This window comes from Hyperolius riggenbachi, chromosome 7 (genome assembly GCF_040937935.1).
Source record: "Hyperolius riggenbachi isolate aHypRig1 chromosome 7, aHypRig1.pri, whole genome shotgun sequence".
Taxonomy (NCBI): domain Eukaryota; kingdom Metazoa; phylum Chordata; class Amphibia; order Anura; family Hyperoliidae; genus Hyperolius; species Hyperolius riggenbachi.
In genome coordinates, this window is record NC_090652.1 from 254,769,146 (window position 1) to 254,786,919 (window position 17,774).

The 17,774-nt window shown below is 41.7% G+C and overlaps 1 protein-coding gene and 1 long non-coding RNA gene across 3 annotated transcripts in view; one reads left to right on the forward strand and one right to left on the reverse strand.

Annotated features, from left to right (window-relative positions):
- The window catches only part of LOC137524968 (uncharacterized), a 210,413-nt gene that overhangs the window by 91,945 nt on the left and 100,694 nt on the right, over positions 1-17,774 (forward strand). The window lies entirely within an intron of this gene.
- Positions 1-17,774, reverse strand: part of GAD1 (glutamate decarboxylase 1) — a 185,710-nt gene that overhangs the window by 66,948 nt on the left and 100,988 nt on the right. For both annotated transcript variants that reach the window (XM_068245543.1, XM_068245542.1), the window contains one exon: positions 14,805-14,895. In XM_068245543.1, the coding sequence (XP_068101644.1) occupies positions 14,805-14,895 (91 nt within the window). The remainder of the gene's footprint in view (positions 1-14,804; positions 14,896-17,774) is intronic.

The following is a 17,774-nucleotide window of genomic DNA, read 5'->3' on the forward strand; positions in this document are numbered from 1 at the left end:
CTAACTAGGCCCCAGGCATCTACCTAGGTTTCCTGGTGCCTGATCCTGCTCAGAATCCAAATAAAGCACCTATCACAGCTTATGGAGGAAATTAAGCAATGAACCTTGCATTACACAATTTGGGCAATGTGTACATGATGCCTGATAGGTACTCTAAGTATGAAAATATATTTGGGATACAACAGTTATGGAAATTTAGGGTGGCTCAAGCTGAAAACCTCAGGGTATCTTAGAAGACGGTAAGCATTAGGCTAGGCTTATTGGAAGAGGCTGGCAAAATAATCGCCCTATACAGACTGTTCTTCGGAGAGAGGAGGGCGGAAGACAAAAGGGTGCGATTTGTCAGAGCCTGTGGTGGGTAATAACAATAACGAGCAGGCATGTTTTTTAGGATTAGGATGCTAGCGAGCAGTCTAAAGGTGTCAGGTACTTCTGTGCACTTTAAAAAAGCCTTTAAAACAATCACTAACACCTGTTTTGGGCAACCTAATGTACGTGTGTATATGCTTATATATGCTTTTAGGGCTGGATAAAGTGATGGGTGAATATAGGGTGAACAATAGAATGAGAGTTTGGTTAAGGTTAAGCATCAAAAGACTATGACCTCTGGTCTATGCCGTAGGTGTCAACACAGAGGGGAAGGTTTGTTCCATGTGGTCTGGCAGTGCCCACATATCCATATATTCCTTCCATGTGGTCTGGCAGTGCCCACATATCCATATATTCCTTCCATGTGGTCTGGCAGTGCCCACATATCCATATATTCCTTCCATGTGGTCTGGCAGTGCCCACATATCCATATATTCCTTCCATGTGGTCTGGCAGTGCCCACATATGCATATATTCCTTCCATGTGGTCTGGCAGTGCCCACATATCCATATATTCCTTCCATGTGGTCTGGCAGTGCCCACATATCCATATATTCCTTCCATGTGGTCTGGCAGTGCCCACATATCCATATATTCCTTCCATGTGGTCTGGCAGTGCCCACATATCCATATATTCCTTCCATGTGGTCTGGCAGTGCCCACATATCCATATATTCCTTCCATGTGGTCTGGCAGTGCCCACATATCCATATATTCCTTCCATGTGGTCTGGCAGTGCCCACATATCCATATATTCCTTCCATGTGGTCTGGCAGTGCCCACATATCCATATATTCCTTCCATGTGGTCTGGCAGTGCCCACATATGCATATATTTCTTCCATGTGGCCTGGCAGTGCCCACATATGCATATATTTCTTCCATGTGGTCTGGCAGTGCCCACATATCCATATATTCCTTCCATGTGGTCTGGCAGTGCCCACATATGCATATATTTCTTCCATGTGGTCTGGCAGTGCCCACATATCCATATATTTCTTCCATGTGGTCTGGCAGTGCCCACATATGCATATATTTCTTCCGTGTGGTCTGTCAGTGCCCACAAATCCATATATTTCTTCTATGTGGCCTGGCAGTGCCCACAAATCCATATATTTCTTCTATGTGGCCTGGCAGTGCCCACAAATCCATATATTTCTTCTATGTGGCCTGGCAGTGCCCACAAATCCATATATTTCTTCTATGTGGCCTGGCAGTGCCCACATATCCATATATTTCTTCTATGTGGCCTGGCAGTGCCCACAAATCCATATATTTCTTCCATGTGGTCTAGCATTTCCCATACATATACAGAGGTTCTGGGCACAAATTAATGTTAAAGCACAAAATATAAATAATAGTAACCATGCGCTCCTCACTGGTACTCCTAAAAATCTTTTTCCCTAAATCACTTTCTGGATCGCTATCTGCATATAAGTGTGTGTTACACCTGAAACATAAGATTTATCAAATAAAGGCAGACGCTGGAGGATCCTGTGATTGTTTTATATGCGCAAATTTTATTGGAACTTTGGTAAGTGCACTACTATTTTTATACTATTAAATCTGATGGAATTATGCTATGGTCGATTGTCTTTGAGCCCTAGGAGATTATTCACTGAACTCTGGAGTTAGAGTGACAGAAAAACGCTGTTTTGCCGGTCTGTTGCAGGTTGGCCCGTATATCTGGTGAGTGCCCTGTATATCTGTGGTGGAGGCACATTGGGTGTCACTGTTGGATGTGGGGCGCACTGGTGATCATATATAGTACATTGCTCAAACGGTATCACACTATTGCTGCCTTGTATTTGTATTTACACATGTACGGATCCATGAGGAGGCCGGTGAGACACCCACGGAAAGCTGGCTGGCAAGGCCAAAAGTGCTGACTGCTGATCTGAGAGGATTGGCTGAATGTTCTGGTGAGCGTATAGGTTTATTACTCTGAGAGGATCTGGACATTTATTGGTTAAACGAGCCACAATGGAGGAGAAACGAACTGATGAACTTTTATGAACTTTAGGAGGCGCAGCTTTAGGCTGAGCACAAGGGGAGAATCCCTATACATGTTGTGAACTGTAGTTGTATCTGTTTATAGAGTCTGTTGAGCGCTATGCCTTTATTTGATAAATCTTATAAAGCACAAAATATATTTGGGAGAAGTGTCCCAATTTCTCCAGATGTTGTGCTGCTGGGCAACATTGAGGAGGACGTCCTCTCATCCCAGTTGATGTTAGCTTTTAGATCTGCCCTAGCCTATGGGTGAAAACGAATGATATTGACTTGGAACCCCCTTTGCACCCTTCAAGGAGAGATTAAGTGACATACATTCGTAAAGAGTTCTTTATGTTCCTGATAAAAAGGATGTGTACCCAGAGAAAGTGTCATAAGAAAATTTGAAAAGTTTGGTCTAGTTGAATACGGTACTATAAGCTGAAATTGGAAGATCGAGTCCTGTCGATTATACATTTTCACTATAGTTTCAGTAGGGATTCCCAGATCAGGGTCTTTTCAGGCTATAGGACAGTTGTTAATGTATGTGACATTTAGATAGATATTCAGCTGCAATACATATTGTTGTTCTAATATGTTTTATTGCTAAATTTTTAATAAACATACTCTTTCAAAAATAAGAAAAAGGTTAAGCATCATGTAAAAGGTGGACATTTGACATAGGCAATGGTTGAGGGTTAGGGAAAGGCATCAAGCAGGGATAAGGTCAAGTTTGGGTGCAGGTTTAAGTTAGTCCTATTGGGTTCTGGATGAGTTGGGTGGTAGTATGGAAGAGGTTTTGGTCAGAAGTAGTCATTCGAGAGGTTAGATTTGGCTCATGCCAGGAAGTAGAATGTAAAAATAGGATTTGTGTAGAAGGCTCAGATGTCTTATCTACACCTAAAACCAGGTATAAGCAGTAAAATCCACAGGCAATACCCAGTGCAGAAATGAAAGGGTTACTAGTAGTGATGTACCTACAATTCATGGAGCCTCCTAGCAAAACTTTAATGGGGCCACTCCCCCACAATGTTAACACCCCTTTCCCTTTTCTCCCCTTGGTCCCCTCCATGGCCTTGCTACCCATCTTGCAAGGGTCATAAAACAAGTGTGGCCATCATGATCTTCATACCCAATAACAATTGTAGCCACAAAAACACCTGAACTGTATCGGAGGAAGGGAAGGTCAGTATTTGGACCCCCCACAGCTCCGGGCCCCCCAGTGATTGCAGGGGACTGCTCTCCTCTAGTTACGCCCCTGTGCCTCTGCTTTCTGTAGAGTACTAGTGGTGATTCCCTATCGGGAATGATGTATCATAGTATATCGTTGACTCTACTATAAGGGTTAAGATTTTACGTAATGAGTCACACAAAACCTAATTAAGACTATTGAATGTGGCTTAAAAAAATCCAAATGCAATTATTTATGTAGTGTACGCCATCCACTAAACCCCAAGGACAACTTTGTTTCTACAGCACGGTCCTGTCGATATCTGTCAAGTGTAATTATAGATGATTTTTTTTTAATTACCCTTGACAAAAACAAAAAGACACACAACCAACTAAAGTGTCCGTCTAATGGAGAGGAAAGGCTTTGTACAGTGGTGGAGGTTCTCCTGCCATGTCATACCTTCACAATGATAGAGAGATGTCATGGATCTAATGGAATCAACCTGTACATCAGCAATCCTTCTTCAATGTAAGGCAGAGAAATCAATAGGGTTGTTAATTAGATAAATTTAGGTGTATAGCGGGAAGTCCTAATGGACTGTTGGAATTCTGTTTGGCTTTCTTTATAGAGAAGTATTTTTAGACAGAATGTTATCGAAGTCTAGATTGTCTAGAACAGGCTTTCTCAACCAGGGTTCCTTGAGCACTCTGCAGGGGTTCCTTGGCAATTCCCCCCATTGTGGGGGAAGTATAATAGAGCACACTATAATAGGTGGTAGTGTAACAAGAAGCACTAAATTGGGGGCTCAGGAGACAGTATAATGAGTGGCAGTGTAAAAGGGAGTAGTGAAATAAACAGCTACACATACTTTTAAAGACCATGCCTTCTGCAAAATAAATGCAGGGGTTCCTCGAGATCAAAAAATTGTTTGCAGGGTTCCTCCAGGGTAAAAAGGTTGAGAAAGGCTGGTCTAGAATGAATAATCTTTCATAAAAGATGAACTCTTTATGCCAGTTATAAATAAGCATTTTGAAGGAGGTATAGTAGCATTTCCTAAAGCAAACCTGAAGTGAAAATAAACTAATGAGCTAAACCATACATTTCCAGTCTTACTCCTAAATAATGTGTAGATGATGAAACAGCCGTGCCAGTCAGGAATCTATAATAATATTAAAATGAATAAAAATAGGGGAAGCAGCGCTCACCCCTCCATAGAAGATTCAACACAAAATTAACATTAAAAGCTTTAATAGTATACTCCAAAGTATGCTTTGTGGTGCATTTCGTGGGCCCATTTCCTCTGGCAATAAAACAGGAGCAGCTGTTTTTAATTCCAAGTGGGCGTAGCGCCTCCGTGGCAGAGAACCCCATGAAATGTATCTCAAGGCTTATTTTGGGATATACTATTAAAGTTTTCGAGTTTTTCCCAATTGGTGCCTCTGTTTCATCGTCTACACATACATTGAGTCCACCTACAGTGGAGGGGTCTATCTTCATTTCTCCTATCTACAGAGGGCAACATCTTAACATTCCCATAGGGGACTCCCCCTGCTGCCTACTAAGTGGTTGCCTCTGTTGGTAACCCACTCTTGTGAGTATAACTCTACGCTACTTTTCTATTCCTAACTGATTCAAAAATACTACAGCATAGTGGACTCTCGATCTTTCTTTATATCTATCAATATTACTCCTACATAAGACTTTCTTGGATTTCCACCATGGCCATGCAGAGGGTCCTTAAGTGTGTGTGTGTGTGTGTGGGGGGGGGGGGGGGGTGTTAAGTTTAAAGTCTTCATTGTCTTAGGTGAATGCTGACAGTTTTTAATGTTTTGCAGCTTCCATCTTGAACTATTGCCCTTTATTTATTTATTACTATTGACCTTAATTATCTATTGATTATTTATTTCCTATACTTAGAAGTGTTTCTCTGCCATGTGATAGTTTTATAAACTGTAATTAGTTAAGGTGCATATTTCTGTCGCCTGCAGGACTTGATTCCTTGGATGATATTTGGGGCTCAATGCTGTACAGATGCCTCGCTAGTTTCCAGGCTAGAAACACGTTCTGTTACTATGCAGGGGGAGGAGGGCCGACAACACAGCACATGGCAGACTAGCAGGGAGAGAGTGGGGTGGTAGGAGAAAAATGCGCTCGCCTTAGATCTGCTAGGTGGATAATTAGTCAACACATTAAGGAAGATTCGGGGTACTATACACACGCTCACCCAAGGACCATTTAGTGTGTGTAAGAGATGACACATCTCGACTGTAGAGAAAGTGCTATGTACAACCTTGGATTCTTAACCAGGTTGGTGAGAAAAAAAGGAAGGAGGAACATAACCTACGGTAGTTCTACAAAGATGGAGACACCGAGAGCCCAATATAGTGTAGTATGTACTGGTAGAGTGGATATGTAAGGTAAGTATGTGCAGATATACTCAAACAATCCAGATAACCACTATATCAGCAGGTGGGGGGATTAGACCTGTCCCCACTCAGGATTAAGAAGTCGCTCTCTGTAGATAGGCGATACGGGGCAACACCCCTCCACCAAGGGGGGGACACAGGAAGTGTATATGCAGACAGAAGCGCCGAAAGAATAACATTTACTTAAAATGTTAAAATGAGAGAGTCAGAGGTGGACTTACCTCCTCCAATCAGACACACAAAGAGACTGTTGTATATATTCAAAACAACAAGGGTTTATTGTATACTCCAAAAAGTGCAAGTGCAACGTGTTTCGCAGGCATCTTCCTGCTTCATCAGGCAATAAAAAAAAATGGAGCATGTACTCATACAGGTCTGGTGCAAAGCTCAGCGCCTCTGTGAAGAAGAACTGCAACGATCACATAATGGTCATGTAGGGCAATGAAAACTGTCTGTATGTAAGCTTTGGCTCTAATCTATTGAATTCATACACAGTCTGTTGACCCTGTTTATAAAGTTGCACAATCACATTGTAAGGGGAGTGGTGAATGTAATCTTATACATATTATTAGCATTTGAGTGCATAGCTCAAGTTATGTTCCTTTCTTTTAGTTAACAGAGATGTATACTGTAAACAATTGCCTTACATTTTATCTGTTTTTTTAAGCCGTGCACAAATCAATACACAATTTCAAATAGCCGCAAGCGATGAAATTTGACTGACCGCACAGGCTGTAAACTTATTTGTGCTTATAATGTGCTCTCTTTATTTGGACAGTAGATTGCAGCTGGTGATAAAACCACACAGTCCAAATTGTTTTAATTATACTGCATCATATTTAATGCAACTAATCAACTTATTCACTGAACCATTATTATTATTACTACCAGTTATTAAGAAGGGGATGATGATGTTGTGCAGTGTGCCTTGTGCTGTAACCATAGTAACAAATCAGCAATCCCTTTCCAATGTTCGCTGCTTCAGACTTGAGGTAAGTGAAAAAAAAAAAACTGGAAAAAGTGGATCAGTTGCCCAGGGCAACCAGATAAAATACTTCTCTCCTCCGCAGACCCCCGAAAATTGCGACATTGGAATTATCGCTAGATAACTAGGGGAAGGGGTGTCCCTAGTAGGAGAGGTACTCCTGGAAACGCCCCTTCCCCACCTCCTAGAGCCTCTTCCCCGCCTCTGTGTGCCTCCCCCTTTCTATCCCTCCCCTCCGAATCCACTCCCCCACCTCTATCCAGCACCTCCAAGCCTTTCCCCCGCCTCTGTGTGCCTCTCCCACCCTCTATCCCTCCCCTCCGAAACTTTTCCCCACCTCTATCCCGCCACTCCGCAGCTTTCCTCCGCCTCTCTGCTCTGTGAGGAGCGTTGTACATCGTGACCCTGGGGTCATTAAAAACTAAACGGACTGATTGCTTACCACAGGAGCGGCGGTGAGGGGCTCTACCTGATCTAGCTAGCCTCCCAGATCAGGTAGTACCGGTGATTTTTTTTTACCTTTATTCTTGGGCTTCGGAGTGCTTTAAACCACTTTTGCAATGCCAGTTTTGTATTACTTGACATATTTGCAAAGCTGTTTTCCTGTGGTTTTTTTTAGATATTGCTTGTCCAAGAGAACTGCAAGTCTGTCAAGCCAAGCCTGTCCAAACACCTCCCCCTATCCAATCATCGCCCACGTGAGGTAGGCAGGGAGGAGGTGCTAGTCTTTCCCTATAAGTACAGAAATGACCCTTCCCACAAGAAGGAACTGAAGGAGGAGGCGGGTGAAGTCAGTTTATGGTTTTGTGCTGGGAAAGCTACTCCTACCCTCCTAGCAGCACTATTCTTGGTGCACATATCTCTCTGGGACACATGCCTGGTTTTTCAAAGGGAATTTCTCTGGAACAGTTGCATCAGATAAGACAATTGTTTGAGTAATAGTCCAGTCCCATATTTACCTTGCTAACAATTACAGATCTGGGATGCTGAATTATGGCTTTAAAACTGTATGTATAGTAACATTTGTATATTCTGTGAGGATAGTGTAGGCTGGGCGATTTTTGGTAGTTTTGGTACCCTAGGCAAGGTAACTTTTGTCCTCTCAATCTGGTTTTCAGTACATGATCTGGATAGGGTGAAGAGATCTGTGGGTTATGTGGTAGGTCCAACCCTCTGCAGGATGGGTTGAGTGTGGGTAAGAGGTCTACAAATACAGTGTAGGCCACAGGGTACAAGTGGGGTGCAGGTCTGAAAAACCACATGTGTCTCTAAGGGCCCTTTACCAACTGAAAATCATGAAAAACGATCTTTCCAAATTGTATTGTTTTTCATATTGTTCCAAGCAAATTTTTTGAGTCTTTTTTTTGACAATGTGATTGTTTGTATAAAATGAACTGGTAAATTGCATAGCATTGCCTTTAGTATGCACTTTTTTGTGCTCCCATTGACCCAAACACAATCACAAAAAAATGTAGCAGGGACAGCATTTGCAGAAAACTGTAATCACATAGCGGTGGCGGCAATGGAATTGGTGCATTGACAGTTCTAATTTTCTGTTGCCAAATGCAAGTGTTATGAAAATTGAATTGGATTGCAAGCAGTGGAAAAGAACCCTTGGTCCGTGTACCCTATTAGAGATCATAAATCACCTCCATCTGTTCTGCAAGATCTGCTGACTGAAAGAAAGTATGTACCCAACATCACCACCATCACTTCTGCATGCTTCATTGTCCCTAGATAGCAACTCTCTCCATTCTGTTTCTTAAAAGACTACCACTATCACAAAAATGTACCATTTCAAATACATGAAAACCCATACATAAAAATTAAATCTCTCCCAGAGTAAAATTTGCTATAAATTACTTTTCTCCCATGTTGCTGTCACTTACAGTAGGTAGTAGACATCTGACACAATTGACAGGTTTTGGACTAGCCCATCTCCTCATGGGGGATTCTCAGTGTTTTTGTTTTATTTTCAAACGCACTTGGTGAAGGGCAGTTGCTCAGTCCAATTGTCAGAATAGTGTGCAAACAGGTAGGAGGGGCGACACGCATCTTGGTATACATCTTTTCCAGGGAGTGCTTTTGTAAAGAATAAATGAAAATACTGTGAGTCCCCCTTAAAGGGAATCTAAACTGAGAAGGATATGGATTTTTCCTTTTTAAATAATACCAGTTGCCTGACTCTTATGCTGATCCTGTGTCTCTAATACTTTTAGCCACAGCCCCTCACCAAGCATGCAGATCAGGTGCTCTGACTGAAGTCAGACTGGATTAGCTGCATGCTTGTTTCAGGTGTGTGATTCAGGCACTACTGCAGACAAAGAGATCAGCAGGACTGACAAGCAACTGGTATTGTTTAAAAGGAAACATCCATACTCCTCTCAGTTTAGGTTCCCTTTAAAGAGATGGACTAGTCAAAAATCTGTCTTCTTTCAGATTTCTACAACTTACTGTAAGCGACAGCAAGATAGGAGAAAAATAATTTATAGCTCATTTTACTCTGGAAGAAACAATCCTATTTGTATGTGCTTATATATATTTTTCCATGATAATGTCAACAGAAACATGCTGACACGCATCCAAATATTAGATGTGACTGCTGTATTGCCTCCCAATAGTCCACAGACCCTCCAGCATCAGACCTTAGCACTGACAATGGTACTAGCCCTAGGCTGTGTTATGCTATTGTTTTCTAATGCTTTCTGCTCTTTCAGATGGATAAGCACAACATTTAGTGCAGCACCTGTGAGCAACAGACAGCGGACACACAGTAATCTGAAAATGTAAATCCAATGGCAAAATGCACTCCATTTACTTCTAGCCCCCTTATTTTTTTCTTTCTTTTTCTTTTTCTGTTTTACTACTTTCCTTGCACTTTTTTATTATTATCATTTAAACAAATATAGGACTCGGTTCCTTCATTGCTTTAGAGCCATGTTAGCAGGGCCGGCGCTACCATAGAGGCAAAGGAGGCAGCTGCCCCAGGGCCCCAGAGCTTGTAGGGGCCCCCAGTGGCTACAAGAGGAAAAAAAAATTTTCAAATCGACCTTATAGTTCCTGAGAAAATCGATTTTAAAATTTCAAAGGAAAAACAATACACATTTAAAAACCAGCCGAATTTAATGGTTAATAGCAAATCCACCTTAAATTCTAGAAACCCTAAATTTGCAGGATATGTTAAGGAGATCATTGGGAATAAGAGGAAAAAAAAACATTTTTCAAAAAGACCTTATAGTTTTTGAGAAAATCGATTTTCAAGTTTCGAAGGAAAAAAGTATTTTACTTTTAAATGCGGTAAATGTCACTTTTAGTACCTAACGGTAGTGTAATTTTACATGTATCAAAAGAAAGAGCAATACATTTCCTGACAGGGTTTCCAGGGGGTCCATACGCAGCCGCAGCGCTTTGGCCAGGGATCGCTATACAGCCACAATATGGCTGTATGAACATCCCTGGCATTTTTTTCCTATTTTCCCATTTTTATTTTTTTTTATGTTTTGAGTGTGGGAATTATTTTTTTTAAATTATGTGGGGTCCCCTCTCCTGAAACTTTTAAACCCCTTGTCCCCCATGCAGGCTGGGGTAGCCAGAATGTTGAGCTCCGACCGATTGGGGCTTCAAACCCTGACTATACCAGCTGCAAAAAAGGTCCCTTAATGCCAATTTTTACTCCGTGGGTATCTGTTGGGGGGGGGGGGGGGGCAGGTTTATTTTGCCCTGGGGCCCCATTGTTGCTTAAACCGGCCCCGCATGTTAGTTCAGGACCTAAGGTTCTAATGGCTCTTTATAAAGGTTTTTTTGCACATAGCCCATAAAAAAATATCCATTGATCCTTAGATATATATATATATATTTCTATAATAAGACTTTTTGACTGTAGTGTATAACTTGCAAATACTACGTTTCCAAACAAAATAGAGGAATTTTCCAGCATAGATCCATTAGTTCAAATTAAATGTACTGTGCCAGTACTCTGCAAGGGGAGGCCGTGTGGGCCTTAGATGGATGGGCTGGGCTTCACAAGAGTCCAGTATTATGGGTGGGGCTTAAAAACAATCAGCCATGATGGAGTAAATTAAATATAATGCTGCCACCATGCAGCCCTGATTGCTGTCACCCCTCCTGCAGGAACACCCGGTGCGGACTACACCCCCTGCCCCCCCCCCTCCCTTTGTGACACCACTGCATCATCAGGTGACATGACTTCCCCAGGTAGCATGACATCACCAGGTTCATGCAAAAAACTAAAATAAATCATCTATGGAAAAGAAGTATTTCTGTCACTTCAAAATGCAGACAATGGCACATTTATTTTAAGTATGTCTTAAGTACGTTTTGCTTCAGGCAATGCTACACATTTGTTACATTGAAAACTGAAAAAAGAATTCAAACTGAAAAATGTAAACTAGCTTCCTGTACCGCTTACCACAGAAACCCGCCTCACAGGTGGAAAATAGATATAGATACTATGTGCTCACATTGTGCTACATTGCGAAGGCATATTTTTAAACCCTGCTTAATGGTATGATTAACACTTGCTGCTTGAGTCTTTTTTTGTTTTTCGTCTCCTTTTTATAATGTTTTACAGTACGTTGGTTTTCAAACGTCCCCACATATTTTAACTATTTGCTAAATACATATCTTTGTATTTACTTTCCTGCAAAGGTTTCTCCCGCACACCATGTTCAATATATTTTATGATTTACAAGCCCCCGATGGTTGTTTGTTGCTCTTTATCAATTCCTAATAATAATACAGAGTTACTTTTATTTATTTTTTTAAATATTTTTGAATGGATACTAGTGGTTTTAAAAAGAAAAAGAAAAATAAGAGGATGTCCCATGTTGCATGCTTCATAGGGGTCCAGTTCTGCCCACTAAGTGTTAGGCAGGGAGATGGGAGTTTAGGGAGTCTCCAAAATACCAAAAACTTTACCAGAATATGTTGTTATGAGTGAAAAACAGAGCATTTCTTTAGGTTGTAAGCTCTCAAGCAGGGCCGGACTGAGGCAGAGGCGAGAGAGGCTCCAGCCTCAGGGCGCAGTGTAGAAGGGGGCGCACAACTCACTCAGCCATCATTCCCCTATTGTGTTTGAAGCAAAGAGAAATAAGAAAAGGGGATACATAGCAGTGACTGCAAGCCAGATAACTAGAGATTAAGCTGTTGGGGCCCTGGGGCACCTCTTACTCTAATAGTAATCAGTGTGTGACGGCTGGGGTGGGAGGGATGGGGGGGCGCACTTTGGTGTTTCAGCCTTGGGTGCTGGAGGTCCTTGGCCCGGCTCTGCTCTCAAGGGCAGGGCTCTCTCAGCCTTTTATGTCTTGGTCAAGGCCGTATTTATACTTTTTCTGCCAACTTTCTTGTTGCTTCCCTTTAATGTACAGCATTACAGGAACGTGACAGGCGTGCGTGCGCTACCGAGCCACACATGTGCTGAAGGCCACAACTGATTGGATTAGATAGCAGGAGAAAGGATCAGTCGGAGGGGATGGCAAGGGAGCCCACACACGTCATGGGGCTGGAGGGAGCCCCAGGCAAGTATAAATACAGCCTATGATCTTATCTCAGGTGCTCGTTAAGCAGCGTCATCAGATCCAGTGATGCTAGATTTATTTGAACAACAATAACAACACAACATTTGTAAAGCGCTTTTCTCCCATAGGACCCAAAGCACACAAGCTTGTCTCAGAACAGTACATAGTGATGTGTACAGGGGAAAAAGTTATGTGATCATGAATACTAGACTAAACAGGAGGCTCTTTCAGTTTTGATTTAAACGTGCCCAGGGTTGGAGCTGTCTTGATTGGGTGTGGCAAAGGGTAGAGACAGCATGACAGAGAGCTCTGGCTCCAAAGCTTTTTAGTTGGACTCTGGGGATGGTCAAGTTATATATATATATATATATATATATATATATATATATATATATATATATATATATATATATATAGTGGTGTGAAAAACTATTTGCCCCCTTCCTGATTTCTTATTCTTTTGCATGTTTGTCACACTTAAATGTTTCTGCTCATCAAAAAACGTTAACTATTAGTCAAAGATAACATAGTTGAACACAAAATGCAGTTTTAAATGATGTTTTTTTATTATTTAGTGAGAAAAAAAACTCCAAACCTACATGGCCCTGTGTGAAAAAGAAATTGCCCCCTGAACCTAATAACTGGTTGAGCCACCCTTAGCAGCAATAACTGCAATCAAGCGTTTGCGATAACTTGCAACGAGTCTTATACAGCACTCTGGAGGAATTTTGGCCCACTCATCTTTGCAGAATTGTTGTAATTCAGCTTTATTTGAGGGTTTTCTAGCATGAACCGCCTTTTTAAGGTCATGCCACAACATCTCAATAGGATTCAGGTCAGGACTTTGACTAGGCCACTCCAAAGTCTTCATTTTGTTTTTCTTCAGCCATTCAGAGGTGGATTTGCTGGTGTGTTTTGGGTCATTGTCCTGCTGCAGCACCCAAGATCGCTTCAGCTTGAGTTGACGAACAGATGGCTGGACATTCTCCTTCAGGATTTTTTGGTAGACAGTAGAATTCATGGTTCCATCTATCACAGCAAGCCTTCCAGGTCCTGAAGCAGCAAAACAACCCCAGACCATCACACTACCACCACCATATTTTACTGTTTGTATGATGTTCTTTTGCTAAAATGCTGTGTTACTTCTACGCCAGATGTAATGGGACACGCACCTTCCAAAAAGTTCAACTTTTGTCTCTTCGGTCCACAAGGTATTTTCCAAAAAGTCTTGGCAATCATTGAGATGTTTTTTGGCAAAATTGAGACGAGTCTTAATGTTTTTGCTTAAAAGTGGTTTGCGCCTTGGATATCTGCCATGCAGACAGTTTTTGCCCAGTCTCTTTCTTATGGTGGAGTCGTGAACACTGACCTTAATTGAGGCAAGTGAGGCCTGCAGCTCTTTAGATGTTGTCCTGGGGTCTTTTGCGGCCTCTCGGATGAGTTTTCTCCGCGTTCTTGGGGTAATTTTGGTCGGCTGGCCACTCCTGGGAAGGTTCTTCACTTCTCCATGTTTTTGCCATTTGTGGATAATGGCTCTCACTGTGGTTCGCTGGAGTCCCAAAGCTTTAGAAATGGCTTTATAACCTTTACCAGACTGATAGATCTCAATTACAGTACTTTTGTTCTCATTTGTTCCTGAATTTCTTTGGATCTTGGCATGATGTCTAGCTTTTGAGGTGCTTTTGGTCTACTTCTCTGTGTCCGATATCTCCTATTTAAGTGATTTCTTGATTGAAACAGGTGTGGCAGTAATTAGGCCTGGGGCTGACTACAGAAATTGAACTCAGGTGTGATAAACCACAGTTAAGTTATTTTTTAACAAGGGGGGGCAATCACTTTTTTACACAGGGTCATGTAGGTTTTGAGTTTTTTTTCTCACTAAATAATAAAAACCATCATTTAAAACTGCATTTTGTGTTCAATTATGTTATCTTTGACTAATAGTTAACGGTTTTTGATGCGCAGAAACATTTAAGTGTGACAAACATGCAAAAGAATAAGAAATCAGGAAGGGGGCAAATAGTTTTTCACACCACTGTATATATATATATATATATATATATATATATATATATATATATATATATATATATATATATATATATATATATATATATATATATACGGTACATATACAGTATATATATATTTTGACCCGAGGTTGTGGGAGGTGTGAAGCAGCAGCAACATGTCCTGCAACTGTTTTAATGCCTGTGTGACCCAAAATACATCACAATACTGCAGATTCCATCTTTGGTTTCTCACACAGGTATTTTGCTACCACTTACTGGAAAAGTCTGACTTTCCATTGTTTTGAGAACTCACATGTTTGTATTTGCTGTGGAGGTCAGCCATTCTCCAGCCAGGCCAATAATGTCCAGTCCAGTTGAAAGTTGATTGAAAAACCGTGGATGACCTAAAAGAAATATACGTATTTAAATATCACACTGACTTTATTCTTATTAACATGATTGTCATTCAAGCAGAAACAAAAACAGCTAACATACTTACGTAGTCATATCAGAGGTGAAGTATTATGGTTGGTGTTAGGACACCAAAGGGGGGCTTGACCTTTTTATTTCAATCTCTTGTTCAGTTTGTTTGTTCTCAAAGGCTAGGAACACACTAGGCAGAATCACATATGTGTTTTCCACTATGTTCTATAGAAAACGCATATGCGATTCTGCCTAGTTTGTTCCTACCCGTAATAATTTATCCAATGCGGTCAACTTCCTAGGTCAGAAAGACTTCACTTGTACTCAACGTAATTGTATGGAATATGGCAGAATGGTAACTTTTGAGGAGTATGAACAATAAATAAATATATAGATAAAATATAGATACTGAGCCAGGGACTGATTGAGTAATCATTTTTCAGATTTTTGATCAGTAGCTTGTTATTCTATAGAACATTTATAACAACAAAAGACCATCACCATCAAAATTGCTGAATACAAAATTAGATACAATTCCCAAATTTTGTGTGGAATTCAGAATTTTGTGGATTCCTAGCTTGCTTTGTGAATGTCATGAACGCGCCTGTTGTGATTCTGTGTGATTCTGTGTGACACTATTTATAGTCTAGCAAAGTTAGAGGTAGGCTATTTTTGGCACCCACGCTGCAAAATGATTGGGCACAGTGTTTTCCCTGTAGGCGATATATGGTGGTAGCAGATTCTGCAACCCACCTTTGTGAGTATTACTACTCTTATAATACTGAGCTAAATTTTATCCTATGATACGGCACCATTTGGCTCCTAGTTTCGTCTTTGTCACACCGGCTACCCTGGGGTTCTCCACAGTGACTTATAATACTTGTACAACTACTCTTATAATATGAAGCTAATAATATATATTATAATATTATATTATAATATGAAGCTTATTTTATCCTACGCTACTGCACCATTTGGCTCCTGGTTTCATCTTTGTCACAAAGGCTACCGACGTGGTTCCACTGCATTTAAAGTCTCTATTTCTAAAGATATCAGCAGGACTGCCAGGCAACTGGTATTGTTCAAAAAGGAAATAAATATGGCAGCCTCCATATACCTCTCAGGTCAGTTGTCCTTTAACTTTTCAAAAAGCACTTGTGCAGCCAAAGCTGAGAGGCTTCAGTTACTGCAGCTTTTCCAAAGGATTAGAACGACCAATCACCTTGGAGAATAGGCTGGCTCAATAGCAGGATGGAAGGCCTGACAGCTGTGCTCATAAAATGAATTTGGCAAATGTGAAAAACAAAACAAACATGCAGGACTAAAAAGGGTAGGAGCCGTTTGGGCTGTAAAGCGGTCCATAAATCAGACGGCTGCCGTCGGCCGGGTCACAAGCAGCTTGTGTAGTAGTAACAGCAGCACAATCTGCCTTCTGTGACATATCTGCCGTCAACACACAAACCATGCTGCAAGGTTTAAAAAGCTATGAGGTTATTAATGCTAATGGCAAAAGTCATTACTCAGGAATAAGCTCTAGCAGGGCTTCATTTAGCTAAAAATGAGCTCTTGTAATTAGCGGCACATTTGGGGTATGCTTAATGAAGTCTGTAGACTAAATATGCTGCCATTTGGTAAATATATTCTCCATGCAGGCATAGGACAGAACGTCAGCTGTGCTTGCATGGTGGTCAAATAGTAAGCACTCTCTTGCACTCTTCTATAGACCCAGCTTTGAATCCTACAAGTTTCCAAAGAAGGTCTGCACACCACTTTAAAGTGTACCTGAGATGTGGCCGCCGCAATAAAACATACAAACCTAGGGCTTCCTCCAGCCCCCTTTGACCTGATCGCTCCCACGCCATCCTCTTCTCCCTCTCCCTTCGCCCGCAACTGGCCCCAGAAGATCCTCCAGTGGGGGCCTGTCGGCACATGTGCAGTCCGGCCAGGCTTGCTCCCCGGTCTCGCTCCTGTCGCCGGGAGTGTTCTGTGCTTGTGCTAGACGCAGCATGAAAGCGCAGGAGCGTGCGCGTACCCAGGCCATGCATGTGCAGTTGGCTCCCGACCAGAGGACTTTCCGGGAGAATAGAGAAGGAGAAGAGGGCGCCATGGGAGCGATCAAGCCGGAGGGGACTGGAGGAAGCCCCAGTTATTTATATTTTATTGCTAATTACCCATCTCAGGTTGTCTTTAACAGGAACTTTTTATTGCTCAATTACCACATACACACAATCGATTGTAAAACTGACAATTGTTTCAGGGCCACACAGAGTGCCCTTTGTCAAGGCACAGTTATGATTGTAACTGTGCCTTGGCAAAGGGGACCATGTGTGGCTCTAAAATGATAGTCAGTTTACGATCAATTGTGTGTGTATGGTTATGAAGCAATAAAAAGTTCCTGATAAAGTGGCGTGCAGACGTTCTTTGGCTACTTGTATGGACTTTGGCTACTTGGTGCTACACCCACCACCTCTGCTGGACGTTGAGGTTTGATCTGGGATTACCAGCTTTCAATCCTGGCTAGCACGTGATCTTTATGGGGTTTGTATATTCTCCCTGTTTTTGCTTGGGTACCCTCAGGGCGTACACTAAAGGCACCTGTTAAAAAGGGCATGCAGTGAAGCAGACAGCGGGTGCCACCATGGAGATTAATGTAATGCCACAATCAGGGCAAGGACTGGTAAAATGGGCGTTGACACCTGATAAAATACCGGGGCCAGGGCCGCACGCTATACAAAGTGCAGCTACAAATAGCTTGTGGCCAGCAGTGGTGCTCATCCGAATTCCGGATATCCGAACTACCCAGATAATCCAAACTTTTTCCACTATCTGAACTTTGAATAGCAATTTGGATATTTTTTAA